This window comes from Microtus oregoni, unplaced genomic scaffold (genome assembly GCF_018167655.1).
Source record: "Microtus oregoni isolate MIOR12 unplaced genomic scaffold, Mior012 000012F_ref0000307, whole genome shotgun sequence".
Lineage (NCBI taxonomy): Eukaryota > Metazoa > Chordata > Mammalia > Rodentia > Cricetidae > Microtus > Microtus oregoni.
In genome coordinates, this window is record NW_024543071.1 from 20,046,442 (window position 1) to 20,070,828 (window position 24,387).

The 24,387-nt window shown below is 45.4% G+C and overlaps 1 protein-coding gene across 2 annotated transcripts in view; it reads right to left on the reverse strand.

Moving 5' to 3' along the window:
• The window catches only part of Dntt (DNA nucleotidylexotransferase), a 31,262-nt gene extending 14,435 nt beyond the window's left edge, over positions 1–16,827 (reverse strand). For both annotated transcript variants that reach the window (XM_041662071.1, XM_041662070.1), the window contains exons 1-6: positions 16,625–16,827; positions 5,919–6,093; positions 4,434–4,562; positions 3,410–3,580; positions 2,455–2,526; positions 816–939 (exon numbers count right to left, since the gene is read on the reverse strand). In XM_041662071.1, coding sequence (XP_041518005.1) covers positions 816–939; positions 2,455–2,526; positions 3,410–3,580; positions 4,434–4,562; positions 5,919–6,093; positions 16,625–16,827 — 874 coding nt within the window. The remainder of the gene's footprint in view (positions 1–815; positions 940–2,454; positions 2,527–3,409; positions 3,581–4,433; positions 4,563–5,918; positions 6,094–16,624) is intronic.
• Positions 16,828–24,387: the final 7,560 nt, after the last annotated feature.

The following is a 24,387-nucleotide window of genomic DNA, read 5'->3' on the forward strand; positions in this document are numbered from 1 at the left end:
CATAGCTCCTCTTGATAGCTTTACAATTCTCCATAACTTCAGAAGCCAAGCACTTGAAATTATGGCTGGAACTTCCTCTCCCTCTTGAAGGACAGTTTTACTCTATTTTTTTATTGCATGTTAAAAGCAAACAAATCTTACACATTTGGGGGTTATTAACTGTATTTCCTTATTTCTGAATAAGGTCCCAACACAGTCCATGGAAGGAAATGACCTGACTACCATGGAGGACTTGGGGGCCTTGCGAGACTTTCAGATGATGGTAATAATTCTTCTGTCCCCACACTGCTCTGAGGTCTCTTCAGGCTCTGCTTGGATAGATCAAGGCTGTGCCTAGATTGCTGCCCGTTTCTGTTTTCCAGTCCCTAGCACACTGTCGCAGTGTGAATTGACCCAGTGTGAGTCTAGTTTGTTCAAACACTCCTTTCTCTCCTTCCTCCATGTCAGCTTATCCCTCTACCCTCAACTCTTCAGTGCATGCTTCTTATCCAGAAAGACAGTCAAACCCAGTTGTCTAGAGAAGGCTGTTGGAAGCCGGACAGCGCCCACCCTGCTTTGATATCTGCAATCAGCAGCCCAGGAAGAGACCTTGTTCTAGGCTAAGTTTAGAGCTTTGTGTGAGCTGATGTGTTTCCCGGTTATCTCAGTTCATCAATGAGATAACGAAGGCTCAAGGTTTTAACCAGATCACACAGTGACGAGTGCTGGAGCTGAGATATACCTGACTCCCCAGACTGGAGCCCAGGTAAAAGTGACCTCCATATCACTCTCCCCTGACAAGCCGAGAGCGACCGTGATTTTCCCGATTCCTTTACCTGCTTTCTGCATTCGTGTAAAGCGCAGGCTTTTGTCTGACTTGATTTTACTAAGAGTTCGGAACCCCATCTGGAACCACTTCTCAGCTGTCTTCAGCCCCACTCCAAACACAGACGTAAAGAGCTGAAAGGGAGGGAAAGGCAGGCTGTTGGTTCCCCCAGATCATCACTATGACAACGGAGAGGCACTTTCCAAAGCTTCAGGCCATGGACAAGAAATACAAGCAAAACTCTTAAAATCAGCAAGAGTAGTGTGTGAGTGCGTGTGTGTGTATGTACTTGCACACATATGCATGGGCATATGTAACTGCATGTGGAAAATGGACATCAACCTCAGGCTGGGACAGTTGGCCAGTGAGCCTCAGAGATCTGCCCGTCTCTGCGTCAGTGCTGAGAGTTAAACGGCATGCCTCCGCACCTGACTTTTTATATTGGTTCCTAGGCTCTTGCTCAGGTTCTCAGCGCTTAACTGAGCTCTCTTTTGAGCCCGGGGATGGTAACTTTTAGAGGCTTTTTGTTTCTGGAGAATCCTCTCACAGCCACAGTGCCACAAAATGAAACAGGTGAGAGGCAGACCCACATCTGTGTAAGGGTTCGGCATAACCTAGGTGTCAGACTCCTGTTCTATGAATGTGTGAAACTGTTTCTCCAGCTGCCTCCAGGATGCTCCTCTCTTACACACAAGGGTGTAGCACGCCTTTGGTGGAAGGATGCTCAAGTAGGCTCGGAATGTTCCATCTTTAAATGGATAAAGGCAAAGTACAGGCTTAACCTGTGCTCTTGAGTCTGGGCTCCTGCTCGGCCATACATTAGGCATTGTATCACTTCTGTGCTAAAGGAACTGGCCAAAGTACCAGAAACTCCAAGCTAAGAAAAATTGGGAAGTGTTCAACCCTGAGTCCCGGAAATGAAGAGACAACAAGGACATGAGTTTGTGCTTCAGGACCAGGTATGTTTTAATTGTATTCTTATGTCCCTTTGACATTTGTAACTGTGAATGAAGATTCTAGGTAGTTAATTTCCTTATATGAAAGTAAGTCGGAACATCTTGTTTGTTCATGTACCTGCTTCTTAGGACTCTGTAATGAACTGAGTTGTGTACCCCACGTTGAAGCCCTAATTCTTGATGTGATGGTCTTTGCAATGGGGTTTTTGGGAGGTGTGTTAATTAATTTTAACTATCAACTCAACACAACCTAGAATCACCTGAGAGTCTTAATGAGGAATTGCCTGCACTACGTTGACCTGTGGGCGTGTCTGTGGGGATGGCTGTTGACTGATGTAGGAAGCCCTCTGTGGGAGATGCCATTCCCTAAGCTTGGAGTCATGCTTAATATAATAGTGCAAAGTGAAGAAAGCTAACCAAGAGCAAGCAAACTAGGACCCATACAATTGCTCACCTCTATCTCTGCCACAGCAAGGAGGTGGCAGGCCATTGGAAGCCACAAAAAGAGCCCTCCATAGAATCTTGACCTAGAACCTTGACCTAAACTTTCTGCTTTCAGAACAGGCAGAGAATAAATTTCCGTTTCAGCAGCTCAGTCTGTGGCATGTTGGCACAGCAGCCTGAGTTAATATAACCATCCACAGCAAGTAAATAGAAAACCACTCCCCAGTAAACAAATGTAAAATCACGTACTTTGAAGGATTTGTATCGTTCATCATTCAACACAGCTTTAACTTCAGAACTTTCCCCATCTTCAATAATTCCCTGCAAGGAGAGGTGAGCAAAAGATTTTGAGTTCTGTCCTTATATCCTCATCACGTCATGCGCAAACCCACAGCCCCAGCAGCGGGTTCCTCATAAAACTTGAGAAGCTTCCCTGGCTGATCTGAAGAAAGCAAGAATTTCCCTGTGTTACTGAAAACTCTTAGCTGGTCATAGCTCTAAAGACCCTTTAAAATCTTGGACAAGGTTACAGAAGGATGAGGACCTGAATTCATAGAACCTAAGATGAAATATTCACCGACAAGTATTGCCCAAATAGTACTGATAATTTTCTTCTCAATGGTTTCAACTTGCTAAGAGAAGGACTTTTTAGTCCATCAGATCAGTGGTTGGCCCACTGAAAAGCCAGTTATTATCAAGCCCTAATAAGGTCTAGCCCAGGGCCTCTGTTGTCTGAGCTGGGATATTTTTTTCTAGAATAACATACTTTGCATTAGATTTGATAGAAACTTGCTACTGAATGGCAAACTTGTGTTGCTAGAAAATCCTTAAATGTTGTTAAACATGCATCTCCTACCCAATCCCTCCCCAGAGCACAGAGATGCAGAATCAGCACACTGAGCATCACCCTGTTCTGGACCGGAAGAGCCCTAAGTGAGACCGAGCCTCTCACCTAGGCTGGCTTGGGAGGCAGAGCACTCTGCTGCTCTGAGATCTAAGGCTTTGGTCTTTTCCCTGATACATGCATCCATGGAGTCTTACTGGGGTCATGTTGGGTTATGGATTCTATACATCTATAGCCATCTCTTTCTGTGCTATGTCATCTATCTACAGTCAAATAAGAGGAGCGAGTCCACACCTATGTGGTCTCTTCGGTCTTCCCTTCACCTATTTGGAGGGGCAGCACATTCCGCTTCTCCCTTACCTCTATGATACACTTCACCTTGTCCCCTAGGCAGGGAATTCCCTCCGTGTCTTTCATGCTAACAATGGGAAATGGCAGCGATTTCAGGACAGCAGACGCTCTCATGAGTGCCGCATAACAGCCTTCGTTCTCTCTAAACTCGTAATTTTCAGCCAGGATATCAAAGGCATCCTGAAAAATAAAACCAGATCAGCTGGTCTCTTTGTCAGAGTCACTAGCAAGTTCCTCCTGTCCCCTTCACTAATGGGGTACCTTTGACATCAAGATCGACCTCCTGTCCCTCTGTATCCTCCCCTGTGGGACATTGTCACTGAACTGGAAAGACAGATGTCGAATGAAGAGTGAGAAAACTGAGCTCAGTGACATCAGACACTTAGAAACAACTCAGCCAAGCTGTGACCTGGTGCTTCTGGTGTCCCAGCAGTCATGCTGGGTATATATAACCCTCTGCTGTCTTCCTTACCAGTCAGTGGCCAGGGTTCTGTTATGAACCCCAGACCTCTGGTTCTCTTAGTTCGTACATCAAACCTACTTATGGAATGAGGGGTGTGTTCATCACACCGACCCAGAGTTGGGGTTATTTAAGGTGAGGCGTGTTTTCCTTACTAGTAGAGAAGGCAGCTGTGACTCAGGGGCTGCCACCCGTTTCCTGTTCTTCCCCACAGATGTGCTTGCAGGTTAGAGATGAGAAGCCCCGTGCTCGATACTGTACCGAGTGTGTTAGCCTGGCAAGCTCTGACCCCGGAGCAGCTGCGAGCCTGTCTACTGCCTCTATAGAACAAACAGAATATGTTTTTCTGTGTCCATATAAAAGAAGGCCCACTTGACAAAGGACCAGAGGTCAGGTTAGGCAGGCAGGCACAGAGAAACATTCTTAGATTTCCAGAAAAGTCATAATTTCACTTGTAGACTCATGAAAAGAAGCCTCAAGCCCTCCTACACACACACACACACACACACACACACACACACACACACACACACACAAACACTTTTGCCCTGGTTGTTGAGAAGACCTCGTTACCGTGAATACTTGGTTACAGTTGTCTAATGTGGTCTTTCTCTGGCAAGCATATTGGGAGATCTTTTGTTCAGTCGGTGGTGGAATGTTCTGGGAGTCTGGGGCATGACTCAGGGAAGAATCTCTCCTCACCTACACAAAAGCATAAGTGTCCATTTTGAACGACAATGTCAATTATAAGTGTACATAACTATAAACATTTACTCAAATGCAAAAACACTAACTTTAAGACAATTGCTCCTGGAAGAGGGTAAAATCACAGAGGACTCAAAATGTGTCACATGCATCTCTAGTGTCCTATCATAGACATGTACGATTGTTCTTTTTATTAGAATATATGGCTGGAGAGGTGGCTCAAGGGTTAAGGGCACTGCCTGCTCTTCCAGAGGTTTTGAGTTCAATTCCTAGCAACCACATGGTGGTTCACAACCAGCTGTAATGAGTTCTGGTTCCCTTTTGAGGAAGAGACCTGGTCAGTTGTCTTCTTCAGCTTAGACCATGAGACCCAATATGGACAAGTTCAACAGAGCCGCCATATATAGGCTGCCCATGCATGCTTCAGTGTTGCCAGGGCATAAATTTCATTTTCATTCACATTAATTACACCGGATAGCGAATTTTATCTCATGTATGTACAATCAATATATGCATTTTTGCAATCACAAACAGGAAAAGAACCAGCAACTAATGACCATTTCTTTTGTTGTGTGAATTGTCAGAGGTTCTAGCATTATTCGTCAAGGGCTTGGATTTAAGAACTCATATTCTTTAATTTTTTTATATCAGAGTGAGAAAATTGGAAACTTTTTACTTTTTTGACATCCAGAATGTCAGGGCTGAAGTATTTTGAAATATCTGTGCATAAATGTATTCATAATAATAGTTCTCTTAAACTGGGTGGTAATGGCACACAACTTTAATCCCAATACTTGGGAGGCAGAGGCAGGTGGATCTCTGTGAGTTCAAGGCCATACTGCTCTACAAAGAGAGTTCCAGAACAGACAGGGTCATTACACAAAGAAACCCTGTCTAAAAAAAAAACCCAAATAAATTAATAATAATAAAAAATAGTTCTCTTATGGGGCTGGAGAGATGGCTTAGTGGTTAAGTGCACTGGCTGTTCTTCCAGAGGTCCTGAGTTCAATTCCCAGCAACCACATATTGGCTCACAACCATCTGTAATGAGGTCTGGTGCCCTCTTCTGGCATACATGCTGGCAGAACTCTGTATACATAATAAATAAATAATTTTTAAGAAAAATAGTGCCCATCTATTCAGTGTTTTTAACATATCAACTGTGCATGATTTATCTACATGTCACTTCAGTTCTCACGCCATCTATAGAGGTGGGCAGGATTGTTACACAGAGGAGCAATTGGAAGCCCGACAGAGCTAAGTGGATTCCATAAGAAAGGACTCTGGCATCAGCCCGAGTCTGTGAACTCTGAAGTCCCCGTCAGTGGACCTCCAGCCAAGGGGGAGACTTACAACAAGTTGATGCTTTCCTGTCGTCTCCACGGGTTTCCCAGCTCCCATGCATTCAATCAGCCAGGAGACGTCAAGGAGTTCGAGCTCGGAGCTGGCTTGGACGTTCTGTAGCTGGAGCCACTCCAGGACATCTGACCCTGAGTTGTTCTCTGCCACAATGTGGGTAACAGAATCACTAGAAATGAAAGGCAAAGTTACCAGTAAAGGATGCTTCCAAAATGAGATGTTCTCCTTCCTCCTCAAGGTTTCAGAGTGTCCCAGCTGACAAAAGACAAGGTACACACTGGAACTGACTCCTGAACCTTCACATGAGGAAAGCAGCAGTGGACAGCATCCCAGGTTGAATGCATATACATACATACATACACACTGTGTGTTGGATCATATATACATATATATATGTATATATATATACACACATATAAGATATGTATATATATACACATGTATAGCAAGAATCATGTAAAATAGAAATTTAGGGAAGATGGAAGATGAAGCTAAAGTAGTATCTAGCAGGGTGCAGGTAGTTTCAGTAACTATTTCATTTCTGTTCATGGAAGACTCTGACTCAGTAATTTACAAGTTTGTCTGATGAAAACTGAACTATATTTTTATATGAGAACCTAAAGTTCAAAAAGAAATAGATGTAAATGTGCATATGCCTGTCTGCTTGCACCAGTTGGAGATCATGGAGCTAAATGCCTTAGATGATGCTCTAGGGGCTGAGAAGTTCAAAGTCGAGGAGGGCTCACTCTCGACAAATGGCGCACCTGCATCTTCGCAGCCTACATGAGACAGATGGCTAATGACGAGCATTCTGAACAGACCAAAGGTCAGGGTGAGATCAGGTGAGCTTTAGAGAAGGAACAGAGTTTGGGTGAACTGAGAGAGGCCTATGGGAATTGTCCTGGAAGAAAGGGACAGCAGAGGGTTGATGGGATTGATGAGACAGACTGGGAGGGGCATGTTAGTTGTAGAAATGACTGAGCCAGTAGTGACAGGGGTCTTAAATACCTTGTCTAGAAGCTTGGTTCTTCTTATCTGGGGAGTTCAAGCCAATGCAGACTTGTGCGAGCAGAACACAAGCAGTGTTAGTGTGTCATGTTTTAAAAGCTAAGCTGATCCACACAATGCTTTGGAAGGGAGAGAGTTCGGGTGGGAATATGTAGGGAATAACAGACCAATTCCTGCTACACTTGAAGAGAAAGCAGAGGAGACGCAGAAGGGTGCCTAATGGAACACCCTGGAGAAGGGGGAGCTACGTCATCCACATAGAGCACCCTGGGGAAGGTGGAGGGGGAGCTACGTCATCCACACAGGAATCACAGCGATGTAAATCCCTGCTATTGAAAGAAGCTGCATCTCTTTAGTGGAGAAGTGGAGACTAGAACTGAAGTTGCTTCTGTTGTGCTACACTTAAGGAAGCAGATCAAAATGAAAATGTCTAACTGGCAGGCAAGACTTCAGGCTGGGATAAAGGAAGGTTGGATAGGGGAGCACGGAGGCACAATTCTTAGTTAAGGGAGCCACCCTGGGGTTGGCAAGAGACTTGAACCTAGAGTGGCTCCCAGTAGCCCAAGGCGATGTCCCCAGTTAGTTCCTTGGGCAGCTGAGGATAGGGAACCTGAAATGACCCTATCCTATAGCAATACTGATGAATATCTTGCATATCACCATAGAACCTTCATCTGGTGATGGATGGAGATAGAGACAGAGACCCACACTGGAGCACTGGACTGAGCTCCCAAAATCCCAATGAGGAGCAGAAGGAGGGAGAACATGAGCAGAGAAGTCAGGACCACGAGGGGTGCACCCACCCACTGAGACAGTGGGGCTGATCTATTGGGAGCTCACCAAGGCCAGCTGGACTGTGACTGAAAAAGCTTGGGATAGGGCCGGACTCTCTGAACATGGCGAACAATGAGGGCTGATGAGAAGCCAAGGACAATGGCACGGGGTTTTGATCCTACTTAATGTGCTGGCTTTGTGGGAGCCTAGCCAGTTTGGATGTTCACCTTCCTAGATATGGACGGAGTGGGGAGGACCTAGGACTTACCACAGGGCAGGGAACCCGGACTGCTCTTTGGACTGGAGAGGGAGGGGGAGAGGAGTGGGGGGAGGGGGAGAAGGGTAGGAAGAGGGGGAGAAGGGTGAAAGGAGGGGGGAGGGAAATGGGAGGCTGGGAGGAGGCGGAAACTTGTTTTTTTTTTCCTTTTCTCAACATATATATATATATGACTTCAGGCTGGTATCACAAGACAGGCTGGAGATTGGACCTGAGGCCATTGGGGTGGCAGAAGTAAGTTGAGGGCAGACAACATTTCGTAGGGGCCAAGGCATGGCAGGTAACTATATCCTTAGATTAGGTCCTTATAATCCCCAAAATTATTTGTAGTAAGTTCCTTGAAAGGCTCTTAACATCAAACTTTAAGGCAACAACAAAAGGACTCGTCATTTCATAGAGGAGGCATTAGTTTATCCATACCTCTGCCCTTTAGAGGGAGCTTTTCATTATAAATATCTATAGATATAATATTATAGCTGTTATATGTCATTGTTTGTTATAATATTGAAAAACACTAATGCTTATTCTTCCTTCATTTCTTTTATTGTTTTTATAGCCCTATATGATTTTTTGCTCCCCTCCCTTCCTCTCCTCTTCCCTTCTACCCTCTCCCATGACCCCCACGCTCCCAATTTACTCAGGAGATCTTGTCTTTTTTTCCTTCCTATTTAGATCCATGCATGTCCCTCTTAGGTTCATCTTTGTTGTCCAGGTTCTCTGGGGTAATACTTATTTTATAGTAATGGAATTTTGTCTGAGCTCAGAGAGAAGAATGTGCTGAGGGGGTCCTGATGCTCAACCTCTGAGCTCCTCCTCTGCCTCCCTTCCTACCGCCCCCCACCACTCTTTTCCTGGGACTTTCTGGGACCTCTTAGGCAGGTCCCAGTTCACACTGGGTATGGGAACCAGACACCCTTTTTAGGTTTCAAAACAGCTTTGTAGGCTATGGCTCTGCATTGTGTGAAGGAAAGCTGGGATGGAAACTTCCGATTCCTGTTCATACAACTAGCAAAGCAAAATCAACATTGTGTCCTCAGAAACAACAACAACGACAAAATATATAAACAAGCCTCCTGAAAAGGTTTGTTATGCCTTACAGTTCCAAAGGATGACTTCCATCAAATGATAGCAAGAGCATGAGGCCAGATGGTCACACTCTGGAAGCAGAGAGAGAACAGGAGGTAGAACCCAGCAGTCAGCTACACAGAAAGAAAAGGCTTGACTCTTTTCAATGAGCATGACTCATTGGAGAAGTTTTCACCAGGATAGGGAGAGGGCGGGGAATAAAAACACCGCCATTCATTATACACACATAAAACTATTAAAAAAAATTCCTCAAGGCTTACCCCAGTGACCCACTCCCACCAGTAAGACTGTACCCCCTGAGAGGTTCCACAGCCATCACAGACAGTGTCCCCAGCTTGGGACCAAGCATTCAAATATATGAGTTTATGGGGGACATTTCACATGGAAACGATAGCAGAGCCTAAAGTCTGTGATATGGGAAACATGAACTCTTTCCAGTGATGGTGGAGTCCTGGGATAAAATCTTGATTGGGAGCTCAAGCTAGAAAAATATTGCAGATTTCAAACTTGATGCTTTTTTCGAGGAAGAATTGAGATTGTAAGTATCAAAATGAGGTGTTCTAAAATAAGGGCTGTGTCAAACAGCTAGCAAGAAGTCCTCCACTAAAGCAAGCAGGAGAAGCAGGAAAGTCATGGCCACAATCGTGTGGATGCGTGATGAGTCATGCAGAGTTCAGTACCAGGCCACTGGGTGTCAGCCAAGTAAGAAGCAGAAATTTGAAGTCAATATTTAAAGCTGGTTCTAACTTGATATTGCCAAACGAGCTTTATTATTCATGTTTAAATTAAAGCACTGAGTATTTTTTTTGTAAACTCGTCCTTTACCACAAATAATCTCAGAAATTCAATTTTAGAGGCTCTGTCCATCCTGGCCCAGTCCTCTTGTGCTCCCTGGCGTCTAACCCTAGCTGACATTGCCTCTTTGGGTTGGTGGCTGTCATGGTCTCCTGCAGACAATTCTCTCGGACTAAACAGTTCTTCATGTTGAGTCCTGAGCCTCACCAGACGGTATCACGGGGTGGCTTGCCCCCTCCAGCGTGCTCGCCTGAAAATTCCTTATTGATGCACTGTGACAATAAATCTACTTGGGAACATATGGATTTATCTCTGCTTTAAGTGCCTCAATATTGAAAACCCAAGAGCACTGAGGCACTGCCGTATGCCAGGCGCTGGTATTAAGTGTTAACTATATTAAATGCACACGCCATGCATTTGATTGTTAATAATGCTGTGAAGCAGGCATCATCAGCTCCACACAACAACGAGGAAAGACCTTGGGAGACACTAAAAACCCTACCCTGCTAATAACTGCAGGGGCGGGATTTGGATCCTGGTCTGTTTTAACCCAAAGCCTGTGAACTTGAGTAGCCACGAGTTTGCCCTCTGTGACTCGGTGCGTGGTTCCTGAGCAGAGGAATTCCACGCTCAGTTCCCTTCCACCCTCCTCACAGATTATCGGAATGAATGCCACGTCAGTAAGACAGAGAAGGAATCTGAATAGGTGCTATGCTGAAAAGCAAACGATTCCTCCGAGGGGCAGAGATATGAATGGAGACACTCTGTCACGTATCTGCCCAAGAAGCCCCTGTGTATAATTGATGTTCTCCTATTTTGTCAAGTGTCTGAACTACAAGACTACGGGAGGTTAGAGCTGTCCCAGGAAAGCAGAAAATAGCTGCTTTGGCTGCACACCAAGATCTACAGGAGGCTACAACTGCTCTGGGTCTCCAAAGGAGCCAGAACTGAGGACCATTTGGTAAACAATGCTGCCTCCACCGAACACTCTCAGCGCCTGGCTTCACCCTGCGTCTCTTTACCTAGTCTGCCTCTGGATGCAGTTTCTTACATGAGTGCTGGGGATCTGAACTCAGGTCCTTGTGCTTGCATGGCAATCACTTTAACAACTGATTTCCCCAGTCACATTTATACAAGATTGTTTTCTAGAGGAATTTTTGTAGTGGTTCAATAAGGACAACTAAAAGAAGCATGATGAGAAGGGGAAGGGTAGAGGAAAATGGGTAACAGGTGTGCAAATACATTTGAAAGGAATAAGTTGTGGTGCTCACCCCCCCCCCACACACACACACAGTTCACAATAGCCCGAACTTTATGTCATGGAGAACTAGGAAGGAGGCCCCTGGTGGTTCCAGACACAGAAATAGAGAAAGAAGCACAAAGCACTACATTTGATCCTTACTCATACTCATCGCACACACATTTTGAATCCTTGTTCTTAGCCGTATAAATATGTACAGTTATTATATGTTAACTAGAATATATGTGACAAATAAAATTTTATGAAGAAATTCCAAATGTTGCCAGAATTGTCAGGTGGGGCTCAGGTGTTCAAAAGTTGCATGTTATGGAATTATCCTACAAATCTTGGCGCGGAGTATTCCCATGTGTCTATCTGCCTATCCTTGTCTTCTCCTCCCTAGCTGGCACTGCCTCATTCCATATTATTAGAGAATCCTTAGATGAAGAAGGGAGACAGTCATTGTTACCCCTGCCCTGTCCAGTGTGACTTTCTGAGCTCTTTTGGATGCTCACCACTTCCATGTTTCTCTCTGTTGCCGGGGAGAAGTCATGTCCCGTATTTTGTAAACAATGACTTTAGCAGTGTTTATAGTTAAACTGAGCTGCTTAGAGAAGCCGGCTTAACCCACCCCCACCCCATCTCAGCCAGTTCTCTTAGCAACCAGTGTGCTTCAGAATCCTTGAAAGTAAAGCGACTGAGGTTGATTTCAAACAACACACAGCAGCATCAATAGAGAGAGAGAGCTTTCTATTCCAGCCCCGGCCAGGATCTCACCTGGTGCTTTAACTACCTTTAATGGGATTATGAAATTTCTCATTAACTTGAAATAGAAAGTAGTTTGGACCAGAACAGGAATAAATTTTCTATTTTTTGCTCTCGAATGTATAAAAAAATAAAGTTTTTATTAGGTTAATGATTACAAAACTAGAGACCAGAGACTGAAGGAAAAATGTATTTAATTACAAAAATTACTAACAGGGTCCTTGGGTGGTTTAATAATCATCAGGTAAATTACTGTCTGAGCAAATATCTTTTTAATTTTATGAGTTTGGAACCACATTGGTGCCTGCCCAGTGCCCAACAAACCCAGAGGCAGGCATTGGATCCCCTGGGACTGGAGTTTCAGTTGGCTGTAAGCCACCACGCAGGTGTTGGGAATCTAACCTGGATCCTCTGGGAGAGCAGCTAGTGCTCCTGTGAGTCCTCTCTGCAGCTCCCACAGCCTGCATGGCCTACTGCCTTGACCTGACGGGGGTGGTGAGGGAGTGAAGAGGGGACAGATACTAAAGAAATGAAAGACACATGGACACAGCAAAGCTAGAATCAGGTGGGCTATGTACATTCTGATGGAAAGGCACCAGCTAAGAGTCGCTAGTTTTTATACACTCTGCCAGAACAGGGGAAGGCTTTGCCAATTTCCCATGGGTCTGCGGCATTGGTCCTGGGTCTGCTGGTGCCCATGTTAACAATGCACATTCCCTCAGGCTTTCCCCTGCTCCCCACATCTAGTTCCTGAGCAAATGTCTTCCGAAGTCCAGGCTTTTTATCATGGCAACAGAAAAGAAATCGAGGGGCTCCAGGGTTGACTCAGTGGTTAAGAGCTCTTGTTGTTCTTGCAGAGGTTCCAGGTTCGGTTTCCACAGAGCAGACACTCACAGTCTTTTGTGGTGGTGTGAGAATGATTTTCGCTTTCAGTGAAGACAACATCCTCCATGAATGAATGTCATTAACGTCCTACAAACGACTTGGCCTGATGATGCTGTTCTCTGGTGCATTTGCAGCAGCTTGTGAAGGTCCTAGATGAATAGAAAGATGGGACTCCATCCTTCTTGGTCATAGCTCCTCTGCCTCAATTGCGATGATTTGTTTCAAGACATAGGGGAATGTAGCAAAATGTATTTATAGAGAAGGGTGGATGACTGGTGGGAGCTTTCAAGTAGCTCACCCTATAGGAACTCAGGATGCAATTGGGGCAGAGAAAACAGGAGATTTGAGTCCATTTTTTGAGTCTGGATTAGGTGAGTTGAAGTTAGCTATAAAGTCTAGGATGCTGGTCTTGGAGTAAATCCAGTATCTTTTTTTTTTTTTTTTTTGATGTTCAAAACTACATTAAGGGACTTGTCTTCTCACTCATGTTTTAGGAACCAGCTTCCTTTGGCACATAGAAGAGTGGGGCATTCCACTCAAAAAACACATTCGTGATAGAGAGAACAGAATCACTCCAGAGAGTTCAATACATTGAGAATCTCAGGTAAGGTAAGACCGAGACTGGTCCTCTTGGCAGCCAAAAGTATACAGGGGGTATGGACACTGCAGGATGCTTCTCGCCTTGGGCTTTGAATTTTACAAACCAAGAAAGAAGTGTAGCAATCACCATTAACTGGTACCCTTGCCCTTTTACCTTTTAATTAATTTTTATTATTAATCATTAATATTATTGTACATGTGCCTGCGTGTTAACCTATGACATGGTGCACATATGGAGGTCAGAAATCACCTCAGTATAGTTAGTTTTCTTCCTCCTCTACCTGGGATCCACGAGTTGAACTTAGGTTGCCAGGTTTGCACAGGTGACTTCATCTGCTGAGCCACTTCGCATGTGCTACAAGTATTCTTTCTTTATAATCACGATGATGATGGTGATAACTGCAACTTCCTGTTATCTGTTATTATTGTTAATTTTCTATTATATTTTTAAAAATTGAGGGTTTTTTTTCTTCTTCTTTTTGGTTTTTTGAGACAGGATTTCTCTGTGTAGCTTGGGAGTCTGTCCTGAAACTTGCTCTGTAGACCAGGCTAGCCTTGAACTCACAGAGATCCACCTGCCTCTGCCTCCCGAGTGCTGGGATTAAAGCTGTGCACCACCACCACAAGGCTTAATTAATCAATTGATTGATTTTTTTTAATGTATAGAAGTTTTGCTTGCATGTATGTCTGTGCACCACTAGGGTGCCGGGTGCACGTGGAGCCATCAGATCTCCTGGAATTGGAGTTGCAGATGGTTGAGAACTGTGCTGTGGCTGCTGGAACCAACCTGGGTCATTTGGAGGAGCAATCAGTGCTATCTCTGAGCTATCTCTCCACCCACAAATTAAAAGTTTTTTTAACATTTATTTATTGTGTGTGTATGTGTGTTTGTGTGCATGTGTGTGTGTATGTGTGTGTGTGTAGAAGTAGGAGCTGGCTTACAGAAATTGCTTCTTTCCTTCTACCATGTGGTTACCAGGGATCAAACTCAGGTCGTCAGGCTGGGCAACAAACACACTTGCCCACTAAGCAATTTTGTAGGTTTTATCATCATTTTAACAAATGTATGTCTAGGGCCAGGTGTGGAGGTACATGCCTTTAATCCCAGCACTTGGGAAACAGAGGCAGGAGGATCTCTATGAGTTTGAGGCCAGCCTGACCTATATAGTGAGCTCTAGGACAGCCAGGATATCTAGAGAGACCCTGTCTCAACAAACAAACAAATATGTATTCATTGAAAAAGAAATTCGAAGACACAGAACTATGAGCATACGCCTTCCCACACCAGATAACGGCTTCTAGTGTTTTCATGGGCTGCCTTCCTGCTTGCTCCTGTCATCTGACCTAGTTTATATTGCGGAGAAACAATCTTCTTTCAGTTTGACTGTGCAGGTCAATGGACCTAACCAGTTAACAAGAGAATAATGCACTTTTCACTGTGAACTTTGCCAAAGCATATTGACATCCTTTCTCTTGCTCAGCATCACACCAGATAGAACACTCATCTGAATGTTAGGGAGCCAAGAGGAGAATGTACCGAACCACAGGTCTGGGAAGGGTTAGAGTCAGGAGGTCTAGAAGTTTCTTCCTAAGAAATTAATGACTCTGTATCTGGGCACAGAGATTCTGTTAGCGCCGGGGCTTCTGCTTCCTGTGGTTTATTTTCCTCTACGGCGCACACATGTGTTGAGTGTGTCCGTGCTCTCAGCCTGAGAACTCCGCTCCATCACAGGCACAGCGGTGGCTTCCTCGCCGGCACCCGTTTACTCTGTCTCCCGAGCAGCGGGCACAGTCCTCGCAGTCAGCACCCGGGGCGCTGCTCTGTCTCTTCCATTCCCTTTGCCGACAAAGTTCCCTGCATCCTGATGACCACCCTAAACACCTGACCCCGCCAACCTGCTCAGTTCGTTACTCAGTCAGTGGGCCTCCACCTGAAGCTTGGACCGGTTACCAGAGCGCTTTTTGAGTAAGTGGCCCCAGGCAGACGGCTCTCACCTTTCTCGCTGGCCCTTGCTCGATTTCTTTACCACGAAAAGCAGCTTTATATGTGTTAAAAATTTTCATTTCTGTTTTTAAATTTCTCTTTTTTTCTTGTTTTTGTTCCCTTCCTTGATCTATCTAGTTTCTTTCTCTTTGAATGCTAACACTGTATTTAAGTCTAACAGATCAGTTATAGTAAAAAAATTAGGTGAAATTCATCTTGTGTGAAAAGAATGTTCGGGAACAAAGCTGAGAGTGACTGTAATGACTTATAACGAAACAGAGCAGGAGACCATGTGGCAAGAACTCAGAAAAGAGAACCTCAGAAATTCAGGAAATTTTGATTGGGGATATTTTAGCAAACGAAAAATTGTCCCCTTAGTTTGGTGTGTGGAATTTGGCATGCCTGGTTATTGACCTTGGAAATGTGTCTCTGCACTGCTTCAAAGCACGCATTTCACCAGCAAGAAATGTTTGACAATCTTCTTGTCAAACTCAAAGACTTAAAATTCAAAATATCACGTAAAAGTCATAGCATCCCTGACATGTTATGCTCAGCCCACCCGTGCACAGTCGCACACAGAGAACTGAGTGGGTCACCCACAGTCCCCCGCCGTAACTCCAGCAGTTCTGTCTGCAGCCACCTTGTGTACCAGGGCCTTTACTGGGGCTTTCTGAATCACTTCTATTCTCCTCATTGATTCAAGACGGTGAACGTATAGAATATTCAGAAACACCATGGTAACCGCTGCTTCCTGACAGTGACTGTCTAGCTGGGTCCAGATGGTGGCTTCAACTACCTCTTTCCCCCCCTCTTATCACAGCACTCTGTGGTGGCGTCTGTTACCCCTAGACAAACACCCTTAACCAACATCCCATCCCAAAGCCTCTTGGCCTGGACCACTCTTTGGAAAACCATCACTGAGGCACTAGCCAGGTGTGTGTCAAGTCAGAGACACACCGTCAGCCCATCCTCTCTACCCCAAAGCAGCAGTCTAAACAGCTGCACCCAGTGGTGCTGGCTCAGTATGGTAGAACATGGAACTGAGTGATTTCCATGTCAAGTTTTCTGATGAATTTTTTCTTTCTTATCACCCCTGGGCAATTCATCTCAGAGTCAGTCATGAGGAGCCGATTTTTAAAAATCTTATCTTTTGGTGCCAATTACTTCCCATCTGATCTCGTTCAGCCTGCACCCGTCTTGTCTCCCTTAGCCAGCTGTCTCCTTGGGTCCCTTGGAGATGTCCTCAAGGCCCCCACCTGCTTGCCAAGTGACCAGGGCTGTCCTACCTGAGCTCGCTTTCCACCCTGAACCCTTTCCTCCGGGCCAGCTCCATGAGGAAGGCTCTTCGAGTCGTGCCCATTCTCTTCTCCAAAATGAAGAGGACCAAGTCTCGAAACCTGATGTCGTGAGATGTGGTGCCCACCGAGGTGCCCGTCTGCCTGGGCCTCTTCTTCCGAGGACCCAGGTGGGCTGCTTGCAGTGGATCCATGGCAGCAGGCGATCTGGCTCTGCCAGTGCTGTCAAGTGGTGTCTCCTACATCAGGGCTCTGAGGTCATCTCAGCAGCAGACTCTGCAGCCAGGAGCAGCTTCCTGGGTGCCACCCTGGTGACAGCTTCCTGCCGAAGGAATTTCTAGCTCTGATCAGTTCCTTTGCCGAAGGTGGAGCTCATGACAAAGAGTCAGTCTAGCTTGTGTTTCACATGCTTGATGTCCGCAGCCTCCCAGAATAAGCTTGGGAAGAAGCGGAAACCCGCCCCTGGCTGAGTGCTATGTCTTAGTTCTAAGTGTGTTCAAACCCTTTACGTTGCATTTTTTAAAGCCATGCAATCTTCTTTTCATTAAATTTACTTATGGGGCACGGGGGTATGTGTGTGCAGGCCATGGCGTGAGTGTGGAAGCCAGAGTTCTCCCACCGTGGAGGTCCAGAGATCAAACTTGGTAAAGATGCTCGCTGGCCACTGTGCGCTTTATTTATTGCTTCCTCTTTTACTCCACTTTTATTCTCTCCCCTTGGACATTACATTGGATGTCTGTATTTTGCACAGGTGTCAAAATACACAAGTGACTGTTTTGGTTTTTCATGAACGGTATCTGTGTTTCTCTCTCTGCTGGTTACAATTTTTCTTAAAGCCTGTAACTATGATTTTCAGATCTCTGTTCTATGCTGCTGCTTTAAATACTGTCATTTTGTGGTGGGCACAGGGACACAGGCTGTGAGCACATTTTATAAATAAGGAGCCAAGGTTCAGTCACTGTCCATCACAAAGTAAGGGGCAAATGAGATCTTCAATGCAGTTCTTCTGCCTTAAGATGTGATGCATCTTGGTTTGGCTTTTGTTGTTTTGTTTTGCTTTGGGTTTTGGTTTTTACAATGCATTAAGGTTTGCCGGAGAGTGGTCCATTATATAACTAACATAGGTCTCAGAGATGAGATGACATTTGGATCAAAGTCACTTTCGTGAAGTTAGGGTCATTTTCATAACTCTCTGTGCAAAATGAAATTTGCGTCTTTAGCCAACATATTTCATAGGTCTCACTTCTTGAATACCTACGATGGGACCTAGGCAAACACCTACAAGCCTTTGCTGACGGATCCTTACAAGACCACTGCTAGCTAGCCACCCACATAATACAGCAGAGAAGATCCTCGGCTCCTAAACAACTCGCTTAAAACCACAGAAGCAATAAATAGCCACAACAAAGAAGTGTCTGAGTCAGGACTTGAGATCAGGTTTGTCTGGCTTCAAATTCTATGTACTCTTGGGACCAGTGGGATGGCTCAGTAAAGACACTTGAGTTCCCTCTCAGCAACCAACTTGATGAGAAGAGAAACTGACTCTCTCTCACTCGTTGTCCTTTGATCTCCACAGAAGTACCAGGGCACACGTATTCATGTACACATCCACACTCACAAATAAGATATAAGAAAAATTTCAAAATTAAAAATACATGCTCTTGCCAGGTAAGGTGGTGCACACCTCTTTAGTCGCAACACTGGGGAGGCACAGGAAGGCAGATCTTTGAGTCCGAGGCTAGCCTTGCCTACAGAGTTCTCTCTCTCTCTCTCTCTCTCTCTCTCTCTCTCTCTCTCTCTCTCTCACACACACACACACATCAAGATGCCTCCTTCTGTCATATGTGGTGACATATGACATATTCACATGTGGTGATGTGAATAAAAATGGCCCACATAGGCCCATAGGGAGTGCAACTCTTAGGAAGGTAGCCTCCTGATAGGTGTGCTGTTGTTGGAGGAAGTGGACTTTGAGATCTCAGAACTATATTAGTGTCCTTTTTCTGACTCCTAACCCCCAAGCTTCTCAATGCCCATTACACCAACCCTCTACACTAACAACCCTCTGATACTCACACCATAAGAAACACCTAACTGAAACTTTAACACAATGTCCAAAGAGAACAGAGGTGCGGACAGAGGACTATCCACACCACTGGAGACATACTCTACCTGAAGAAAGACTCACAGAGGCATGCATTCCAGGCAACTCATCGTGGCCTGTTCTGGGCAAGCAGGGCTTAGAAGCACAAATGGTGTCTCCTAGCAGACTGCCGGATAAAGTGTGATAGGGTGCTCATAGCCACCTAGGTCATGCCACATGCCAGTAGGAAGCATGGTAATGTCCACAATCTAATAATTATAAAACCAGCTCACAACTTTTGTGACCAATTCTAATAGAGAAGAAAAGGGAGGTTCATGACTTAGGCAGGAGTTTTAGCTTTGTCTTCTTGCTAAATGTGTTTCTTGCCTTCCCCACTTTCCCTTTCCTGTCCTTCCTTCTGTTTGTCTTTGAGATAGAGTCTTTTTTTTTCCTTGATAATTTCACAAATCTATTTTTTTTAATTTTTTTTATTGCGAAAAGAAGAAAAAAAAACATAAACAAAAAACAAGTTACCACCTCCTCCCAGCCTCCCATTTCCCTTCCCCTCCTCCCACCCTTCTCCCCCTCCTCCCACCCTTCTCCCCCTCCCCCCACTCCTCTCCCCCCCCCTCCCTCTCCAGTCCACAGAGCAGTCCGGGTTCCCTGCCCTGTGGTAAGTCCTAGGTCCTCCCCCCTCCGTCCATATCTAGGAAGGTGAACATCCAAACTGGCTAGGCTCCCACAAAGCCAGCACATTAAGTAGGATCAAAACCCCCTGCCATTGTCCTTGGTGTCTCATCAGCCCTCATTGTTCGCCATGTTCAGAGAGTCCGGTTTTATCCCATGCTTTTTCGGTCACAGTCCAGCTGGCCTTGGTGTGCTGCCCTGGCTGGTCTAACCCAACAGCTCTCAGGGCCCCTCCCAACTCCATCCAACTCAGAACAACTTGAATGACACACCACACCTGGCTCTTGTTTAACAGATGGATCCCCTACAATTAACAGGGATTGTATCTTAACCACGACAATAAATAAATACATAAAATAAATAAAAATAAAATTTTAAATTATCTTGCATTGTACCATGTTTCCTTGGTGACTCTGGGGCAGTGAAATTATTATAAGTGAGCAGAATCCAGGGTGGACCCGTCATTTGCATTTCTTGTGAAGTCTTACCTGAGTGTCAGGGGATGTGAGAATCCGCTGATGTGGGCTTCTTATGCTGAAGAAGAAGGTGGGGATTAGGAATTTCACCCAAAAAAACTTTGGGGATGAACTCTGGGACCTCTAATTCCTTTTTTTTTTTTTTTTTTTTGACTCACAGGGTCCTTCACAATGGCATTGCGTGGTCTGGCCCCTTCGTATTCTGATTTGAAAATGGTTTGTATCCTCAAAACTTATATGGAAACTTAATTGCCATTGCTGGGAGGGTTGTTGGGGGTCTGTGGAGGGGTGACTAGGCATCAGGATTAGTGTCCTCATCACTGGTTGCAAGGGATTAGTTACCATGATGGTGCTGGGTTCTTAAAACGTGAAGCCACCCGGGGTGGGGGGGCTGGAGAGATGACTCCTGGGTAAGAGCTCTTGTTACTCTTGCAGAGGACCTGGGTTTCAGTCCCAGTACCACATGGTAGCTCACAACTATCTGTCACTCCAGTTCCTGGGGCTCCAGCGTCCTCTTCTGACCTCCGTGGACACCGCATGCATGTGGTACACAGACACACATGCAGGTAAAACATCCAGACCACAAAATAATTAAAATATTTTTTAAAAATAGGTGAAGCCACCCTTCACAATTCACCTCTGCCACACACCCCTACTTGTCTTTCTCTTTTCCACCAGGAGAAGAATGAGGCCTTGTCCCATTCTCTTTGACAACCCAGCCTTCAGAAATTTAGCCAAAATAAACCCCCTTTCTTATAAATTACCCAGCTTCAGACACTGCTGTGACAACTAAATATGGATATATAGTCACAGTTTAACGGAGGGAGGTGGAGATCTGCTCAGAATGGCTCTAAAACGGGTCTGGGGGCACAGAAGCATGGTAGTCATTTAGGGAATTCAACTCCGAGCTTTAAGTATCTTGAAAAATGTAAAATGTGAGTTTGAGGGCAGAGCTCAGTCAGTAAAGTGCTGGCCACCCAAGCATGAAGATGGGATTTGGTCCATGGTACTCGTAACCCATTGCTATGCTCAGGCCTCTCTTGGACTAGCATTTGAAGTTGCAGATATAAACCAACAACAAAGTCCGGTCTCCCAGAACTACTTTCACACCAACTTCCAGACATGCTCTGGGGGGAGCCTCATGAAGGAAGTGGTAGAGGGCTGTCTGGGTTTGGCCAAGGAACTTCCTGCTCCCATCATCCCTGTTTCCTTCCCCATAACAGTCCTGCATGTACAAAATGTAAATGAGATGGACTGCCTTTTCCACCAAACGGTTAACTGAGGCTAAGAGGGGTCCATATTTAGAGGAATTAGCAAAGACATCATCTGGCAGAAATCCTATCCCCCTTAGCCAGGTAGTGGTGGCTCATGCCTTTAATCCCAGCACTCGGGAGGCAGAAGAAGGCAGATCTCTGTGAGTTCGAGGCCAGCCTGGTCTACAAGAGGTAGTTCTGGGACAGGTTCCAAAGCTACAGAGTAATTCTGTCTCAAAAAACCAAAAAAAAAAAAAAAAAAAAAAAAAAATTCTCTCCCCCTCACACCCCCCAAGCCACCTTGGCATCTTCCAAGGTGAAAGAATGTGCATGAGGTGACATCCCGATCTCAAATCTTTGCTTATCAGCTGCCCCACTGAGTTAGCCAGCTGTGTGAGGATGTGAGGCCAGGCTCTGAGCACTCAGAGTGAGGCACAGAACCCCTTTGCATTAAGGAACAGGGCTGCCACTGAGAGTTTGCTTGCTGGATTTATAGGGTCTGCTCACCCTTCTGCAGAAGTAAAATCTTTTGCCTTGCTGAAAACTTTCATATTATGTGGACATTTTCTTGGAACCCCAAAGCCATTTCTGATACCACGATGCCAAGATCTAATTATTCATAGACCTTCCATTGGATTGTAAGTACTGTGTGCTCGTAGCTGAATTCTCAGCACTTAGCACAGCTAGGAAGGCAAGAACCACCAAATGTTCACAGAACAGCCAGATTCTAAATGTAAGTTGACGTATTAAGTTTTTACACTGGGCAGCTGTCACTCTGCCACAGCTGTCCTTCTTTACCCCCGACAAGCACAACTAAGTGTCTTTTCAATATGAATGATCGAGAGGCATTAAAGAGCCAGGCCACTCAAATGCAACACCCAGCGTTATGAGCTATATACTCATAGGTGTGTTACCAGACTTTTCTGTGTCTCAGTTCCCTTTCCTGAACAATGGAGGTTCTAGTGGTTTCTGCCTTACGAGTGTTTATGAAGACTAAAGAAATGCAAGAGTATTGCCAAGCAATGCTTGCTCAGAACAGTACTGTTAGCCAAAAGGGCGTGACCTCTCTTTGTCACCCGGACCCCTTCACTTCCCTGTGTCCCGACACACTTCACCAATATTTATGCCACTATGGTGCTTTCCGCGTAGTGGATCTTTCCAAAAGAGGAGTTCAAACCACTCAAGGTGGACTCAGGAGCTTAGGGAGGGTGGGGAGAACAGCAAGGATTCCAGGGCGGGTTTCAGGGGATGCTCTAAGCCAAACAAAACATTCTTCAGTGCTGGGTATGGTGGCACACACTTGTAATCCCAGAAACTGGGAAACTGAGGCAGCAGGGTCATGAGTTTGAGGCCATCCTGGGTTATATAGTGAGACTGTTGATGAAGATGATGATGATGAAGATGATGATGATTCTGTACTGAGTTAAGGCAGAAGGACCAGGCAGGCTAGCTCTATACAATGTATATTAAAACATCAAACACCTCCTGAAGCCCTATAGTAAAGAAACCTGCTTGGTTTGTTGAATTTGGAGCATGCCCACCTTGCTCCTATTCTGTTTGCAGTCATGAGTGATACTTTGACAATCTATTGGACATAATGAGGCGTGACAGAGACTTGGGACTCGGACAGGCCTGAGCCACCTGACACTTTCCAGATGTGTCTGCCTGGGCAACTTCGGACGCTGGTGGAATTCTCAGTTTCCAATCTGTAAAATGGCCATCAGGGTGCTCATAAGACACAACTTTCTCTGCCTGCCGCTCACCGTTCTTTCTGCCTTCCCTCCCTGCCACTCCAAGGTGCCAGCTGGCGTGAGTGATGCTCCTGCTCGGCATGACAGGTATGGATAAACAAAGGGCACATCTGACCTCCAGCCACCACTCTGCCATTCCCGTGCAGTGGCTCCTTTTCCAGGTTTAATATTAACCCCACGTCTGTAACACCAGTCTGCCCCCCTCTTCCTCGGTGACCCCCATGACGATTCTTAGAGCCCTCTACTGAGGCAGGAAAGAGGCTGTCATGCTGCAGCTTTTCCCTGGATAGACAAGGCACATCTCCCCTCATCAACAAACACTATTTTTATCCTGAGCCCAGTTGCTCTTTGCACACACCGAAGGAGTCGGTTTAGGAGAGGATTCGTCTGTTTCCGGCAGTTTTATTTTCTTTTATATCGAACACCTCACATCACCTTATTTTAAGCTGCCCATCTGGGAACTTTGCCATCCAACTGTGGGCAAGGTCTTGTTTTGGTTTGGTTCTTCGCTGAGCCAGTGCCAGCTTCCTCTGTGGCCTGCACAGCTGCTTTCGGCTCTCCACTGCAGGTGTCTTCTGGAGAGCAGAACTGCCCGGCTGGGAAAAGCTGTAGTGTTCGTCAAAGGATAACGATCTCAGGACATTTGCCTCTTGTTGTTGAGAAACCATCCACAGCAATACACATTTTCTGAATGTTTACATATTAGAACATTCTGTATTTTAGCTCTGTGTTTCATCTTTATCCACTAAGTGAGAAACGACAGAACAAGGGAATTAGTGACCACGTAGCAATACTGGTGGCTTCCATATTTTTTCTTTTAAAAAATTGTATTTATTTTTTGTGTGTGAGTGTTTTGCCTGATTATATGTCTGTTCACCGTATGCATGCAAGGTAACTAAGGAGTAGTAAGCCTTGTGGGTGCTGGGAATCCAGCCTGGGTCCTTTGCAAGAACAGCAAGTGCTCTTAGCCACTAAGTCAACACTCAAGCCTCCTTCTTTTCATTTAACCATATTTATAAAATTCCAGAGGAACACAAAATGAGCAGGCTACAGCCTGAGTATCCCCCATGGATGTGAAGAAAGCCAGGCATTTCTTACAGAGAAAGTCAGAATAGGAGAGTTGGGGTTTTGTTTGCAAAGTCTTGGGAGCTATTGAATGTGTCTGAGCAGAGGCCGACTGAGAAATATGGCGCCTCATGAGAACTAGTAAGGCAGGGATGAATCAGCCAATGAAGAGATACTCGTCATGAGATGTGAACTAGGACCAGGCACAGGGAATGGGAGCAGTCTCAAGTGCAATGACAGCCCCAGACCACAGGTTGAGCTGTTTGTTGGTCACTGGTGGAGGAGGGGTTGTCAGTCAGTGATGGCCCCTGGGCACCTGGAGAGTCCTCTAGGCGCTAACCCTGCCACACCTGGCTTCCTTCACATTCGTATCTCTAGCCTATGCCCCTTCTCTTTGTTCTCTCTCTCTCTCTCTCTCTCTCTCTCTCTCTCTTTCTCC